The 14,823-nt window shown below is 35.6% G+C and overlaps 1 protein-coding gene across 2 annotated transcripts in view; it reads right to left on the minus strand.

Annotated features, from left to right (window-relative positions):
- Positions 1-14,823, minus strand: part of SMC1B (structural maintenance of chromosomes 1B) — an 85,225-nt gene that overhangs the window by 34,479 nt on the left and 35,923 nt on the right. For both annotated transcript variants that reach the window (XM_068560953.1, XM_068560952.1), the window contains exons 8-12: positions 11,987-12,069; positions 11,186-11,393; positions 8,402-8,587; positions 6,482-6,661; positions 180-326 (exon numbers count right to left, since the gene is read on the minus strand). In XM_068560953.1, coding sequence (XP_068417054.1) covers positions 180-326; positions 6,482-6,661; positions 8,402-8,587; positions 11,186-11,393; positions 11,987-12,069 — 804 coding nt within the window. The remainder of the gene's footprint in view (positions 1-179; positions 327-6,481; positions 6,662-8,401; positions 8,588-11,185; positions 11,394-11,986; positions 12,070-14,823) is intronic.

Below are 14,823 nucleotides of genomic sequence, written 5' to 3' on the forward strand. Positions count from 1 at the left end.
ACAAATACCACTGAGATGTAAGGATGGGTAAGGGAAAGATTTTTATTTTTTACTTTATTCCATTCTGCATAATTTGAACCTTTTACACTATAGGCATGGTACATTTATTACCCAAGAAATTAGCTTAAAAACACAATTACTCTACTTGGTATTCTCCAATTTTTACAACATGGATTTACCTTTAATTCTTGGATTAGTTGGGTTCTCCTGTCTCTTAAATTCTTTATTTCTTTCTCATCCCAGCATCTAGCCTTGTATTTTAAGTCACTTGACCCTCCAGAGATGACTCCAGATTTTAAAAATAACGTTCCATCAAGAGCTACTGTCTGTAAAATTAAAAATATTTTACCTTGGAGAAATGTACGTAAAGATAAAAACAGAACATAATATGACAACTTTCACAGCTGAGACTTTGTAGATGAGAAAAACTACTTACTGAACTCCACTAATAAGATAACTAGCTTATGAGGGACACCAGCCAACAAACTCAAATACAAAACCTTGTTTTGCTAAGGCCCAAACAATTCTAGGCAACAGATTAGCAGCAATTTAAAAAGTTCAAAATAAAATTATACATTAGTTCTAAACATATTCAATATAGAGAAGAAAAAACCAAGAGTATTTGTATTTAATATCTCATAGTCTGCATTATATAATACTGTATTTTAAAGAATCTGACATCACATGTCAAAGACATACTATGAAAACAGCCTTAGTTACTTTAGGATATCAAAAATATCACGTTCTCTAAAATGAATATGAAACTGGGACCAAGAAAAAAACTTAAATGGAGTCAAAAATAGCTTAAAGGTATTTTTTAGGTATAAAATAGCTTAAAGTTTATAGTCCTATGAGTAACCATATGCTTTATAGAATAAATGAAAGCAATTCTCAGTGTTTTGCAAATGTTTCTAATTAATTAGTCAAAGCAGAGGAGACAGCTCGTGGAGGACTAAAACCACGTAATGTGAACTAATTTTTACAAAAAGCTGACAGGAATCTCATTCATTCCTGCATTCAGACAAACATTCTCTTTATGACTGCTGTGTTTGAAACATTCTATACTGGGGACTGGAGTGACCAAAAGGGAGTGAAATATGGTACTGACCCTTAGGGAGTCATGCTGGTAGGGAAAAGAAACATATAAACATATCATTACAATGTAAAGTATGAGACAATAGAAACATAGAGTAATCTGGAAGCTTAAAACTTGGGTGCTCCAACCCAGCCTGGAAGGTTCACAGAAGGCTTCCAGTGGAGTTGAAGGCTTTCACTGTATCTTATCAGAGGTACTAGTTAGAAGTAGATTAATTATATTTAACAGAAGACTTAGTTTCTCTCTTGCAATTACAGAGGTAAACATTCCAGCGTATGTATGGTGGTTGCATAGTTAAAAAAGACTCCTATAATACTGCTCTACCATCCTTAGTACTTGGATTACTCAAGGGAGACAGGCTTCTTATTTTCTGGAAGGCCATGGGGGCTCCCTTCCCTCCCAACTGTTAGCTTGGCAATGAGTTTTCTAATCAGGCCTGAACTATGGAAGGACACTAGATCTCTACTGGATACCAACAGCCATGGCATGGAAACTGAACTCCTGTAGATAAGCTCTGGTTGGTCTGGAAAGCAGCTTCCCTGACCAGGAAGTCCACTGTTACGTGATCAGCTTACTCCTCCGACCTCCCCATAAAAATATAAAGTGGTATTGAGGCAGCTTCCCCCTCCTGGAACACTTTTAGCTCACGCTGTTTCTGTCTGGCCAAAGCCCACCTCTGTGGAATGAAAGCTGAGGAAATACACAGGCTCCACTGCTTCTCTGCTTTTAAGTTGTTCTAAATAAAGCTTACTTTACATCTACAGTGTGTCACTAGTGATGTGTGTGTCAGTGTTTCTTATATGACAATCTTCAAAGTCATTTTGTAGTCTAAGACGACTCCTAGAGCTCTAGCTATGTGTCTGTATTTCAAGAAAGAAGGGAAAGAATGAGGCTGGTAGACAGGGCAGATCACAGAGTTCTTTGTACGTCATCACAGGAAGAATGTGGATCAAATACAAATGAGGACAGATGGGGCTTGTGAAGGGGGCTGGGGGATTAGCACTGAACAGTCTAACAGCAAACAGGAGAGTGAAATGGTCAGATATGAACTTTAAGTAGACCAATCTGGCAAGTATCTAGAAAATGGGGTGGTCCAAGTGAAGCCAGAGGTGATAGTATGAAATCAGCCAATACCTACAGTGAAGAAAAGGAAAAAGATTTGAGAAATATTTAGGTGGTATAATCAGAAAGCCTTGGGAATTGTAGTGGTAACAAGGAAATCCATGAGGAGAAAACAGAATTTCATTGGTTAGAATAGTGGTACTAAGAATTGAAGAATACAGGAGAGGGATCAAGATCTAGAAAGAAGAACCTGAGTGTAGTTTTATACATGATGATTTTACAGTGCTTGTGGGCTAATAGTTTACTTATTTATAATGTATATCTTGACTATTTCCTAAAAGAAATTATTCTTTTATAGATTATAATAAAGATTATTCTAATAAATATAAATATACAGTAAGATAGCTACAAATAATAATTAGAGATAACAAATTAAACTAGGTGAAAAAAGAACAAAGTATAAATAATTTAGACTCTGATGAGAAATCAGTAAATTCAATCAAATAAGTAGGAAGAAGAAAAATTATTCAATATATGATGTTGGGACCGGTAATTAACCATTTAGGGGGAAAAAGCTAATACCTACATCTAATAATACATATTAAAATTAATTCTAGATTAAATTAAAATATAAAAGTGATACCATTAAAAAAATGTGAAGTTAAGTAAATATATTTTGATCTCATAGTAAAGACCCAATTATACATATACCAAATACCTATAAAGGTTAAGAGTAATATAGTTGATTATCAAATATATGGCATATATACCACAATACTCACTAGATCTTTCTAGGGTATGGTTGCCAGACTTAGCAAATAAGAATACAGGATGCCCAGGTAAATTTGAATTTCAGATAAACAACGAATAACTTTTAAATGTATGTCCAGACATTTTATCTGGCAACTCTATTCTAGAGGACATGTTAGGGATGGTTATTTTCCTTTTTGAGCTCTTTTTCCCAAACTGAACATTTATTAACTTGTGTTTCCGATATGTAAAAGCCAAATGTAACACAAAGGGAAAAAAATCCATGGGCTGGCTTGGAGAGAAGAGACAGAAGTGTATTGAGAACTTTGAGCTAAGAATCTGTCATAATACACATGGTGTTCTAACGCCAACTCTCCCTTCCCAGCCATGATACTTAGGCAACTCAACTTCCCCTCTCAGAGCAGAGGGACAAACGATTTTCTGAGATTCTTTTTACTTTCATTGCTTGGTTGGCTGCTGCTGTTGTTATTGCAACCATTTACTGTACTGTGCTTGACAGAGTGCATTTATGCTATTTGATTCTATGTTTCAACCCCGTGAGGTAAATATGATTTCCATTTTATAGATTGGGGCTTAAAGATATTAAGAAACTTGCCTAAAGTCATACACAGGGACTAAAATTCCTAAACCAAAAGTTGGTCAAACATCTATGTCCATGTTCTTTTTTTTTTTTAATGTCCATATTCTCAATAACCACCATGTTATAGACCTCCTTCAATTCTAAAAATGCAATGGGCAGCAATTCATAGAATTATAGGGGTTTTTTTTTGATAGTTTCTAGGTTTATTAAAATAATTTACTGAAAGTAAATTTAGTATCAAATAACCTATTTACATTTGATTTACAATCAAATTCCTATCCTGGAAGGACTATAATTTCTATTTCCAGCCTGCAAATTCCTTAACTTATAGCTTACAACGGTTGCTCAGGGCAGTAATCCTATGCCTACTTTGGAGGTTGCATTCCTGAAAAAATACCATGGCTGGCACAACCGGGATCTTATACAAAATAAGGAGTTGGAGGAATTTTTAAATCGCATTAAATAAAAGTTCCAGAGAACATGGCTTAGGAAAAGGAGAAATTTTTTGGCATTAAAAATTTGCCCTGAGGGCTAACCAATCATTCCAATGAACCAACTTCAACTGTTTCAAGAAATACTGTTTCAGTGTTACAAGTAGATCTTCTGTAATTTTTGTGTTATGCAGATTATACATATTTTTAAAGTTGTCTTTCACTGATATGGAAATAATATACTTTAACTTTTTCTTTTATTTCTGAATGGGTAAAATATTCATGTAGTTCAAAATCCAAAAGATACAAGAGTAAAGAGTGAAGACTTTCCCTGGCGTTGCGAGACCCCAGCACCCGGTTATCCTCCCCAGAGGTGACTGATGCTGTCAATTTCTTATGTAGTCATCCAGAAATATTTTTGCATAAGCAAATACACACATATATCTCTTCTTTCCCCATTTTTTACATAAATGGTAACATACTACACTCTACTTATTACTTTTTTTTAAACTGAATATATCTTGGAGATTGTCTGACACTTGTATATAAAGAGCTTCATTCTTATTTAAGGTTGCATAGTGTCCCATTCTATGAACGCATTATAATTTTATTGAACATAGTCTTGTGCAAATTGTTTCCAATTTTGCTTGCTACATACAGTGATTCGATGAATAAATCTTTATATATATCATTTCATATACGTGTGTATGTAACGTTCTGAAGAAGTACAACTGCTAGAATTGCCCTTCACAGAGCTGGTACAAATTTACATGCCCACAGAAGTGAATGCAAGGGTCTCTTTCCCCATAAAGTGTTATCAAACTTTTTTATGTTGATCAATCTCACAGGTGAAAATAGTATCTCAGTGTAGTTTTAATGGGCATTTCCCATATTTGGTTTTTTTTGGTCGTTTTTTTGGCCACGCACATGGCATGCAGGAGCTTAGTTACCTGACCAGGGATCTAACCCGCGCCCCCCACGCCCCACCCCCGGCAGTGGAAGAACAGAATCGTAACCCCTGGACCACCAGGGAACTCCCTATCCAAATGTTTTATGCATCCTAAAACACAGAGAATATTCTTCAAGTGGAATAATAGTAATAGGAAGAAGATAAGAGTCCCTGGAATATACTTAACGTAAAAATACGACAAATAAACCTGATTAAAATTTTGAAATACCGATAAGAACAAAATACAGCCTAAAGGGGTACGGCATGTTACTGTGGACAAGATATAAACCATAAATCAATGTTGAATGAAGGAAGTGTTAAACACAATCTTATTTTCATGTGACTTCTTTAAATTGACCACACAAATCTTCAAAAATCAATTTTACAAAATACATTTTACAAATATACAAAAATCAATTTTAGCATAGTTAATTAGGTAGCAAAGTAAGGAAGATACTGTATTAGCTCACTTATTACACCTGCTTGAATTTAACATGTAGAAATCAATGACAGTGATTACTAAGACAGTGATCACACTATCATTAAGATAATTATAGATATAACTACTAAAATGTATGAGAAGTTAATCATATTAGACAAGTCAATACATTTAATACTGGAAATTCCTATCTTTCATAAGAATAGCCCAACCCCCACCCCCACCCCGCTTCGTGTTAATTTGCGATTCTGGACATTCCAGATCAAATGTGTAAAATGACTAGTAAATAAAAAATGACTATCACTTTTTGAGAGCTATTTGCTAGGCACTATAAAAGCATTTTGCATGTTATTACTTATTTTAATCCTATAACTCTATGAAATAAGTACTATTATTTCCCCAAATTTAGATGAACAAACTAAAATTAGAGGTTTAGAAACTTGCCTAAAGTCACATAATTAATTACTAAGTAGTATCACTGGTCTTACTCCATAGTTTATGCCCTTAGGCATTGTGTTACACTTCATCACAGATGTAGTTTTAAAAAAAACTATGTCAGATAATTTGAAGAATTTAACACTGCTTAACTAAATACAAACTCTATTTCAATTGAGAGTAAAACAATATTTTTAAAACCAAAATTATTCCCTTGAGAGACTGGTATCTAGTAACCTCATTTCAATTGTGCTATTTCTACAACTTCAAAATGTGTTAAAACCTTGAATGTGTAAAAGGACAGTTAATATCTCCATTAAGCTATGGAAGAATTAACCCAGAATGTAAAATAAGCACCTAAAATCTTTCCTGGTATTCAGAAACACACGTATTATATATGTAAGTACAGGGAAAATCTGAGATTCAACAGGGACATTTATTGTATATAGAGTAAAAAAAAATTAACAGCTTTAGGCTCTCACTACAATAAATCTAACTTCCAAAATATGATTTATGATTTGGGGAAGTATTAGAGAAATTAATTTTTTGAAAACTCAACATTATAAAAACTACTGAAGCCATTAACATCTTAGGTTCTATTTTAGTTTCCCCTACATAAGAGAACATACGAAAGCATATAGAGATATTTGTGTGTGTAATATGTTAGGCTTATAAATACTGCTTCAAATTATCCGAAAGTACAATCTAAGCCTCTTACTTTCCGTCTTTCAGGTCCATTGAAGGCAATATGCCTTGCTTCTTCCACAGTCTCACAGACAAGGCCATTTCCACACACAAACTGAATTACTTTCTTCAGCTGAGGAAACTGAGTCTTTATGACATCAATCACCATTTTACAGCCTTTAATCTCCCGTAATCTTTCATTGATTGGCTTGATCTAAAAGGTTTAAAATATACTTGATATATTAGGTATATTAAAATAAAAACCAAACACTCAGTACATTCTTTTTCAAAGAACATACATAAGCATGAAAGCAAATGATTAGTAGTATGCACTTACACACAATAAAAGTTTGACAAGAACCTGATGAACAATATCCCACCTTTGGCTCGTGTAATATTTTTTAAAAGTATACTTCATCAAAAGCCAGAAGATATAATTTCTGGATTCAACTCTGTCACTAACTAGTTGGGATAAAGCAATAGATGAGAAGCCCTTCATGCTCTCAAAATCATAAAATCTAGTGGGAGATAATACCCATTTACATACTTTCAAAAGAGTGGCACAATAGCATGGAACTCAGAAAATCATTTTAGGCTTAAACGATCAGGAAAGCTTTTACACCTTCTTTGACATGACTTTTAAGTTGGGTCGATAAAGAGATCAAAAGACGTCTGCAATATATTACTGAAAAACAGCAAGTATAATTTCATTTTTGTAAAACAAAACAAAGGGAAAACCCTATATACAACCAAAGTATGTGTGTGTGTGTGTATATATATATATATATGTGTGTACACACACACACACACACACACACATATATACACACACATATATATGGAGCATATATTTATATAAATCTGTATGGATGGAAGCAATCTAAAATAGTTGTGATAAAGGAATTGAGCACTGAGATGAGGTAGGAGTATTTCCTTTATACTTGATACACTTCTGTATTATATTTTTAAAAAATGAGTGTGCCTTGAAAAAAATCTTTAGCATGAAATACATAAAACAGAATTTTAACAGGCAAATGAACTAGGTTAAATAGTTTTAGTGGGCAGAAGGTATAAACAAAAGTGTGAAACTACAAAAGGCCAAGTCTGAACCATTAATACCCAGTTAGCATTTGCTGAGCCCCTCCTCTGTGCCAGGCACTGCGCTAGGTGTACTACATGTAGTGATTCCTTGCAATAATACAATAAGGTAAGGACTAATTTCTCCACTTCACAGATGATGAAACTGACACTCAGAAAAGTTAAGGACAAATCAGTGAGAACTAATTAGAAGGAGGGCTGCCATTCAAACTCAGGTCAGTCCAACTCTAGGGCATGTGCTCCTAACCACTATGCACACTGCCTGCAGTTCAGGGACTTGAAAGCTGGACCAAGTAGAACATTTTCTTTATTAAGCAATGAAAAGATCACTGAAGGATATCAGCCGTGATAATGACGGAGTTCCTGCCTCAGGAATTTAAACTTTGGATGCTCTAAGGCCTTTCAATACATACCTCAAGGCTCAAAATTTGGCTTGCTCCACACCAAGAGCTGACACGTATATTTACTGGACCATATATTTACAACTGAGACTCTGGGTTGGCATTTCACCGACAGAACATATGTCTTATCCATCTCCTATACTTTGCTATAGGACAAAATAAATTGCTGGCTAGTAGGCAGAGTGGTGCACTGCTAGAGCAATGTCCTTGAAATCATCAGGGTAAATTATGGCAAAACTAGATTAGGAAGAAATGATATGAAGGCAAGAAAGATAGCACCCACTTGATACTATTCTTTGCCTGCCAATACATTAACACCAGCCATTTGAATGAATGACTAACTGGCATCCAACTTACGATTTTTTCAATCACTACCATAGTCTCAGGCAATAAAGACACACTTTAAAAGACAGAATTTTATCACTACTAAATACTAAGGATTATAAATTTCTTACATCAAGGTAATCTAAAGCAAGGAATGTCTCAGGTTCAGCTCTTTCCTCCTTCAGAAATCGAATACAATCTTTTGCTACCTTTTCAGAGGCTACAACAATGGCAACCAAGTACCGACCAAAAAGTTTAGTAACAGCCAGCTGGTATTTCTTATGAATAGGATGACACAGGTCAAGCAGTCTTCCAAACTTAACAGGTTTCAAAAAAGGAGAGAAAAACAAATACATTAATGAGGAACATATAATTCATTGTTTTCTAATGTAACAAAGCAGCATAGACCAAAAACTAATTTTCTAAAATTATAAACATGATAATTTAACAGTCTCATTCAAATGGAAATAAATTTCATTATGAAATATCCATTTAGGTGTGTCACACTTCATTCAACAAAAGAGTAATAAGGAGGGATTAGTCATACCAAGGTATTAAAATATTTTACAAAGCTAGCAATTAAATAGTATTCATTCATTCCCTTATTTATTAAATAAGAAACTGTTGAGGCACCTACTATATGCAGGCACTGAGCCACACACTGGGTAAACATGCCTGAATAAAACACATCCTCTCTGACTTCACAGAGCTTTCAGACTAGTAGGGAAGGAAGATATAAATAATCAATAATTACATGCATGTACAAAGTAGAGTTATAACAGACACTGTGATTAAGCACAGAGAGCTCTGAGAATATGTAACAGGGACGAGGTTGACCTGAGAAGCCATGGAAGGCTTCCCGTGGAGAAGTGTTTTTGGGGATCTGAAGACTGGTCAAGAATCAGACTGAAGTTCAAAAAGTCTATTAAATGTCACAGTGCCAACCGTCCTGTACCAATGCTCCCTAGAATGTCTGCAGATTCAATTTTACATCTTTAGACTCTTTCTTCAATGTTAGGTTCTACTTCAGAAATACCAATTTCTTCAAGATAGATCATCGTCTTTAATATTTATTACCTTGGTCTTTGTTCTTCTCAATTTACCTATGACTAGCTCAAGCCTTACTTCTAGGTCAGTAATTTGATTTTCAGCTATGTAATCCATTCCTTGTTATTTGCAATTTATTATTAGTTCAGTAACATTTGTTCTTGATTTGTTTCCTTAGCTCTACATTTTTCTTTTTATTTTATTCTGTTTTAGCTCATATTTGAATCTGATTTTATGAATTCAAGCTCTTATTAAATTGTCCACAGCACAGAACACTTACGGGGGATTCTGTTCTGTAACCTTCTTCCACAAGGCTCTTTGACTTCTAAAAGCCTTTTAAATTATTCTTTCTTTTTATTATTATATGTACCTATAGCTGCCATATCGATTCTCTTCACCTTCCCTATATTTAATGTGGGCAGCTCTGGGCAAACCTTTTATTTTCTGTGACGGATAACTTTTTTTGATTGTCTCACCTAAAATTGAGATGGTTATCTCCTCTGAGCAACAGATGATGGACCAAGTATTTTCTGTTCTATATTCTAAGTATTTTCTTTTTTTTTTTTTTTATTCTAAGTATTTTCTGATCTATTTCCCATCATCTAAGGGCTTGGACGGCAGGGGTAAGAGAGGTATGCTAAGGCTGTGCATGTGCTTTATTTGAATACCTGAGTTTTGTTCTTTCTTCTCAGTTTTTAATTAATATCCCATACCAAGGTTTCTCTCCTTGGGGGAAGATAACAAATCCCATTTTTGGAGAGAGGGTTTTGATTTGGCTTCTCAATTTAACAAGGAGCCCTAGAGCCTTCACTTCCATCTAAGAGAAGCAGAGGTCCATGTTCTCTGATTCTATTTTAGTGATAGATTTTTACTCTAAAGGAAACAAACATATGAGTTTGCTTCTTTCTAGATTAAGGGATACTAAGTGAGAATTCTCAGGAATGAATCGATTTATCAGTTTGCCTTCTGCAGAATTAAGAAAAAGCAATGCTATACTTCAATCTTTTTTAAGAAATTCTGGACTATTACCATTTTCTGAAGGTTATAGCATGCTGTATGAGCCCCTTTCCTCTTTTGGCTGTTGAACTAGTTTTTCACTAGTTTTTGTCATTTTCCTTGGTATTAGGGGAAGAATTCTGTGACCCAGCCTTATTCCTCTGTCATTGTCTAGAAGTTAAGACTAACACTTAAGAGTCAGAAAGGCAAAAAGGATGCTGTAAAGGAAACGAAGATGGGAGGCCAGAGAGACAGGAGGAAAACCAACAGAGTGTAGTATCATGGAGGCCAATGGACAGATGTTTCCAAAGAGTGCAAGCGGTTAACACAGGGTACACTGGTGTCAGTGACAAGAGAGTGAGATGTCAGACCCCAATTCCAAAGGAAACAATTCTGTGAGGCTGACCCCCCAAGCAACAGGTTAGTAGATATTGCTGTACTGGGGCTAATGAAATACACTAGTAATACTGGATGGCAGTCACATTTGGAGAATAAAAATTCACCGTTTCAAAAGTATGCCAACAATGTCTACTGAAAAAAATATTTTAAAAAACCTGAAATCATGAAGAAAATGAGGTTTGAGGCCATGTGTCTATGGGCAACAGACTACTTCATGCACCTGTGTCCTTTGGGGATGATGGCCATACCTGGACTTTCTGGGTAATGTGTTCATGTCAATGTTTCTCCCCAATAATTACTTATCTATAAACATCACTGGGAGTTATTTACATTTTACCTCAGTTATTTACTATTATGTTTTAAATATAAATAATAAAACACAAAACCTATAGATTTCTGAAATAATATTACTTCCTATTAATGGCAAATTGTTAATCCCAAATAAGAAAGCTTAGCCTTTTTATTTCAATTACCACAGAATCTGGGTAAAGTCTTTTAAGGTGTTCCAGAACCTCTGCTCTCTTTTGCTGACGTTTTCCCTCATGGGTATCAATTCCAGCATTCTGCAGTTCACTTCTAATAAGATTCAACTCTTCATTAACTTCAGACATTCTTGATTTTGTTTTTTCAATTTCATCCACTAGGGTTTCCTCTTGCTGTTTTTTCTCTTTCAAGCAATTCCTACACAACAGTAACAATAATACATTATACAGCAAAAAGAAAAACCAAAATTTAGGAATTACAAGATACAGTACACTCTAGTCTGGCATTGCAGGGGAATGGAATAATGCTCTATCAATTTTAAACGATGAAAAATACAATATAATAAACCTAGCACCAAACATGGGCAAAAGATATTTTAATCATTCTTTCTTGATTCAAAAGATACATATTTCTGGATTCTGAAAAAGAAAGGATAGGTCACTATAACCAGAGCAATCATCATAAGCTTAATGGTAAGTAAATGCCAATTAAAAAGAAATTCTTCGTGGTAGAATACTTAGGTGGTGCTAGCTTCCATGACATACTTTTATTATAAAATATCGATACCAAAAGAGAGTTTTAAGTTTCACCACTGTTAAACATTTATATTTTCAAAACTTAAACCTTAGTGGTCAAGGATAATTTTTAATTATCTACAATGAAATAAAAAAACAATGGAGGACTAAGAACATTATGATACAGTGGAAGCATTCATCTGATGACTATACCACAAACATCGAGACCCCTGAGATACAAGAAAGCTGCAAGGAATATTTTTTTACTATACTTACATGCATGTTTTTATATACTCCTCCAACTTCTCTATTCGCTTTTTATGATCTTCTATTTGTTCTTTTATGTGTTTTAGATTTTCCTAAAATAGGAAATGAAATCTGAAATCAATTACAGCAAATCCAAACAAAATTGATTACTTTTCACTGTATGCCCAGAACTTACTATAACAGCATACATTGTTCTAAATTTGAAATATATATAACCATATGAAAATTCTTATAAGAGCAAATTTTAATTTTGAAAAGGCAATATGGTACAGAGCTTTGAGGTTTCAAGACTCAGGGTTCAAATCCTGGCTCCATCATTTATGTCCTGGCTGGAGATATCTGATCTCCAGCAAGTTTACTTTGGTAACTTCAAACCCCAGGGGGATTATTTTCAAATACCTATATACAGTTCTTACCTCTCTCTCAAACTAACTCATTCAATAAATATTTATTCACTGGCTACCATGTGCTAGGAACTACGGCTATAATAATGAACAAGACAGAGTCCCTGCTCTCAAGGACTAAGGTTTGGTGAGAGAAACAGACAAATAAGTAATTCCAATAGAGTGGCTCAGTACTATAATTGTATAGGAATCTATGAGGCAACTATAGGCTTGTGGAACTTCACAAGTCTTGCTCCATTCACCTTATCACTAAGTCCAAGGATTGTGGTCGTCTCCAATTCACTTATCTTTAACATTCTCCCTGTCTAATTCATCCTGTGCATTATAGCAAGATTAATCTGTCTTACTTCATCACTAAGTGATCTAAAACCAGGAGTGTACAAAAGTAAAAAACACAATTCTTTTTCAGTACACAACAGCAAAAAAGAGAAGAAATACCAGTTTTCAAGTGGTAAAGGATAAAATATACCATGAAGTTAATGATCTCATTTTACTCATTTATCACAGAAATTCACTGAACAAACATCTACTATGCTAGGTGCCAACAGCTAAAAAAATGATTAAGATACAATTCCTTTTCTCCAGGGACTCCCACATTATTTTTTTTTAAATAAATTTATTTATTTATTTTTGGCCGCTTTGGGTCTTAGTTGCTGCACGTGGGCTTTCTCTAGCTGTGGTGAGCAGGGGCTACTCTTTGTTGTGGTGCGCAGCCTTCTCATTGCGGTGGCTTTTCTTGTTGCGGAGCACGGGCTCTAGGCGCATGGGCTTCAGTAGTTGTGGCACGTGGGCTCAGTAGTTGTGGCTCACGGCTCTAGAGCACAGGCTCAGTAGTTGTGGCACGTGGGCTTCAGTAGTTGTGGCGCACAGGCTCCGCAGCATGTGGGATCTTCCCAGACCAGGGCTCGAACCCATGTCCCCTGCATTGGCAGGAGGATTCTTAACCACTGTGCCACTAGGGAAGCCCCAGGGACTCCCACATTTTGAAATTAGAGTCCCCATATTGAAATTCTGTTATCTCACTTAAGAATTCCATTCAGGCTTCCCTGGTGGTCCAGTGGTTAAGAATCCGCCTGCCAATGCAGGGGACACGGGTTCAAGCCCTGGTCTGGGAATATCCCACATGCCGTGCAGCAACTAAGCCCGTGTGCCACAACTACTGAGCCCGCACGCCTAGAGCCCGTGCTCCGCAACAAGAGAAGCCACCGCAATAAGAAGCCCGTGCACTGCAACGAAGAGTTGCCCCCACTCACCACAACTAGAGAAAGCCTGCGTGCAGCAATGAAGACCCAATGCAGCCAAAAATAAATAAATAAAATTAAAAAAAAAAAAAAGAATTCCATTCAAAGAGACAGGAACAAGATTAGCTAACATCAAGGACCAAGTTTAGTCAACTGGAAACACCTGCCTCTGCCTTTACTCTGGCCAGTCCCAGGGCTTGTGTCAGGGCCTGGATGCTCCACTGGACACGTCATGGGGGATAATCAGACTGCCTTGACACCAGGCATTCTGGATTCAAGATGCCAGCTGATCACGCTAGTTGTCTAGAAAAACCAACCCCTGCCCAGCCCTTAGTGATCTTGGATCTGTGGAAAGTTATAGCCCTTTCCACCTGGGAACCACCAGTCCTGTGGGAAACCAAGTATGGGTACAGATTTTTTCATCTCTTTCCACCCTGATATGTTATTTCTTCTGTCAGTGTTTTTCTATTCAAAAGACAACAGAGATTCAATCAACACTTACCGACATCTACCAAGTACATGGGACTTACAATAGGACACTATTACGAATCCTGCCTTTAAAAAGCTTCCAGCCTAGTAGAGCTATATCATTAACTGTACTTTTCCTCCAATCTGATAAAAGCCCTTAGACAGAAACAGATTAAGAACAATGGGTGATTAGATGAGGAAGAAACTATTTTTCAGGTTTTTTTTTTGGTGGGGTGGGGAGAAAAGGCAAACCAGGGAGACTTTGTGGTGTGGGTAACTATTGAATTGAACATGTAATGATGAGTAGGTTTTTCCAAAATTAGCATGCACAGAGGCAAAAATGTGCAATGAGAAATCAGTGTATTTGCAGAAATCAGTGTATAATTTTATAATGTGATACAAATTATACAGTGTTTTAAAAGTAATTACTGATATGTTACTACATTTTTCTCCTTCCACAAAATGTCCTTTCTTCTACTCATATGATTATCAATATATATATTAGTATATTATCATATACTACCCTTCATATTTGTTTGTATTTTCATCTGCCAACTCACAAAGAGACTACAATGAGAGGCATACAGTGTAGGATTAAGAAGGTTCATTCTGGAGACAAAGTGTTTAGAATCAAATCCCAGTTCCTCCACTTACTAGTTCAGTCAAGTTAACTATCTCGTGCCTTGATTCCTTCATTTGTAAAATTCATTAATCCAACAAATACTTATTATCT

This window comes from Eschrichtius robustus, chromosome 13, assembly GCF_028021215.1.
Source record: "Eschrichtius robustus isolate mEscRob2 chromosome 13, mEscRob2.pri, whole genome shotgun sequence".
In the NCBI taxonomy this organism is placed as follows: domain Eukaryota; kingdom Metazoa; phylum Chordata; class Mammalia; order Artiodactyla; family Eschrichtiidae; genus Eschrichtius; species Eschrichtius robustus.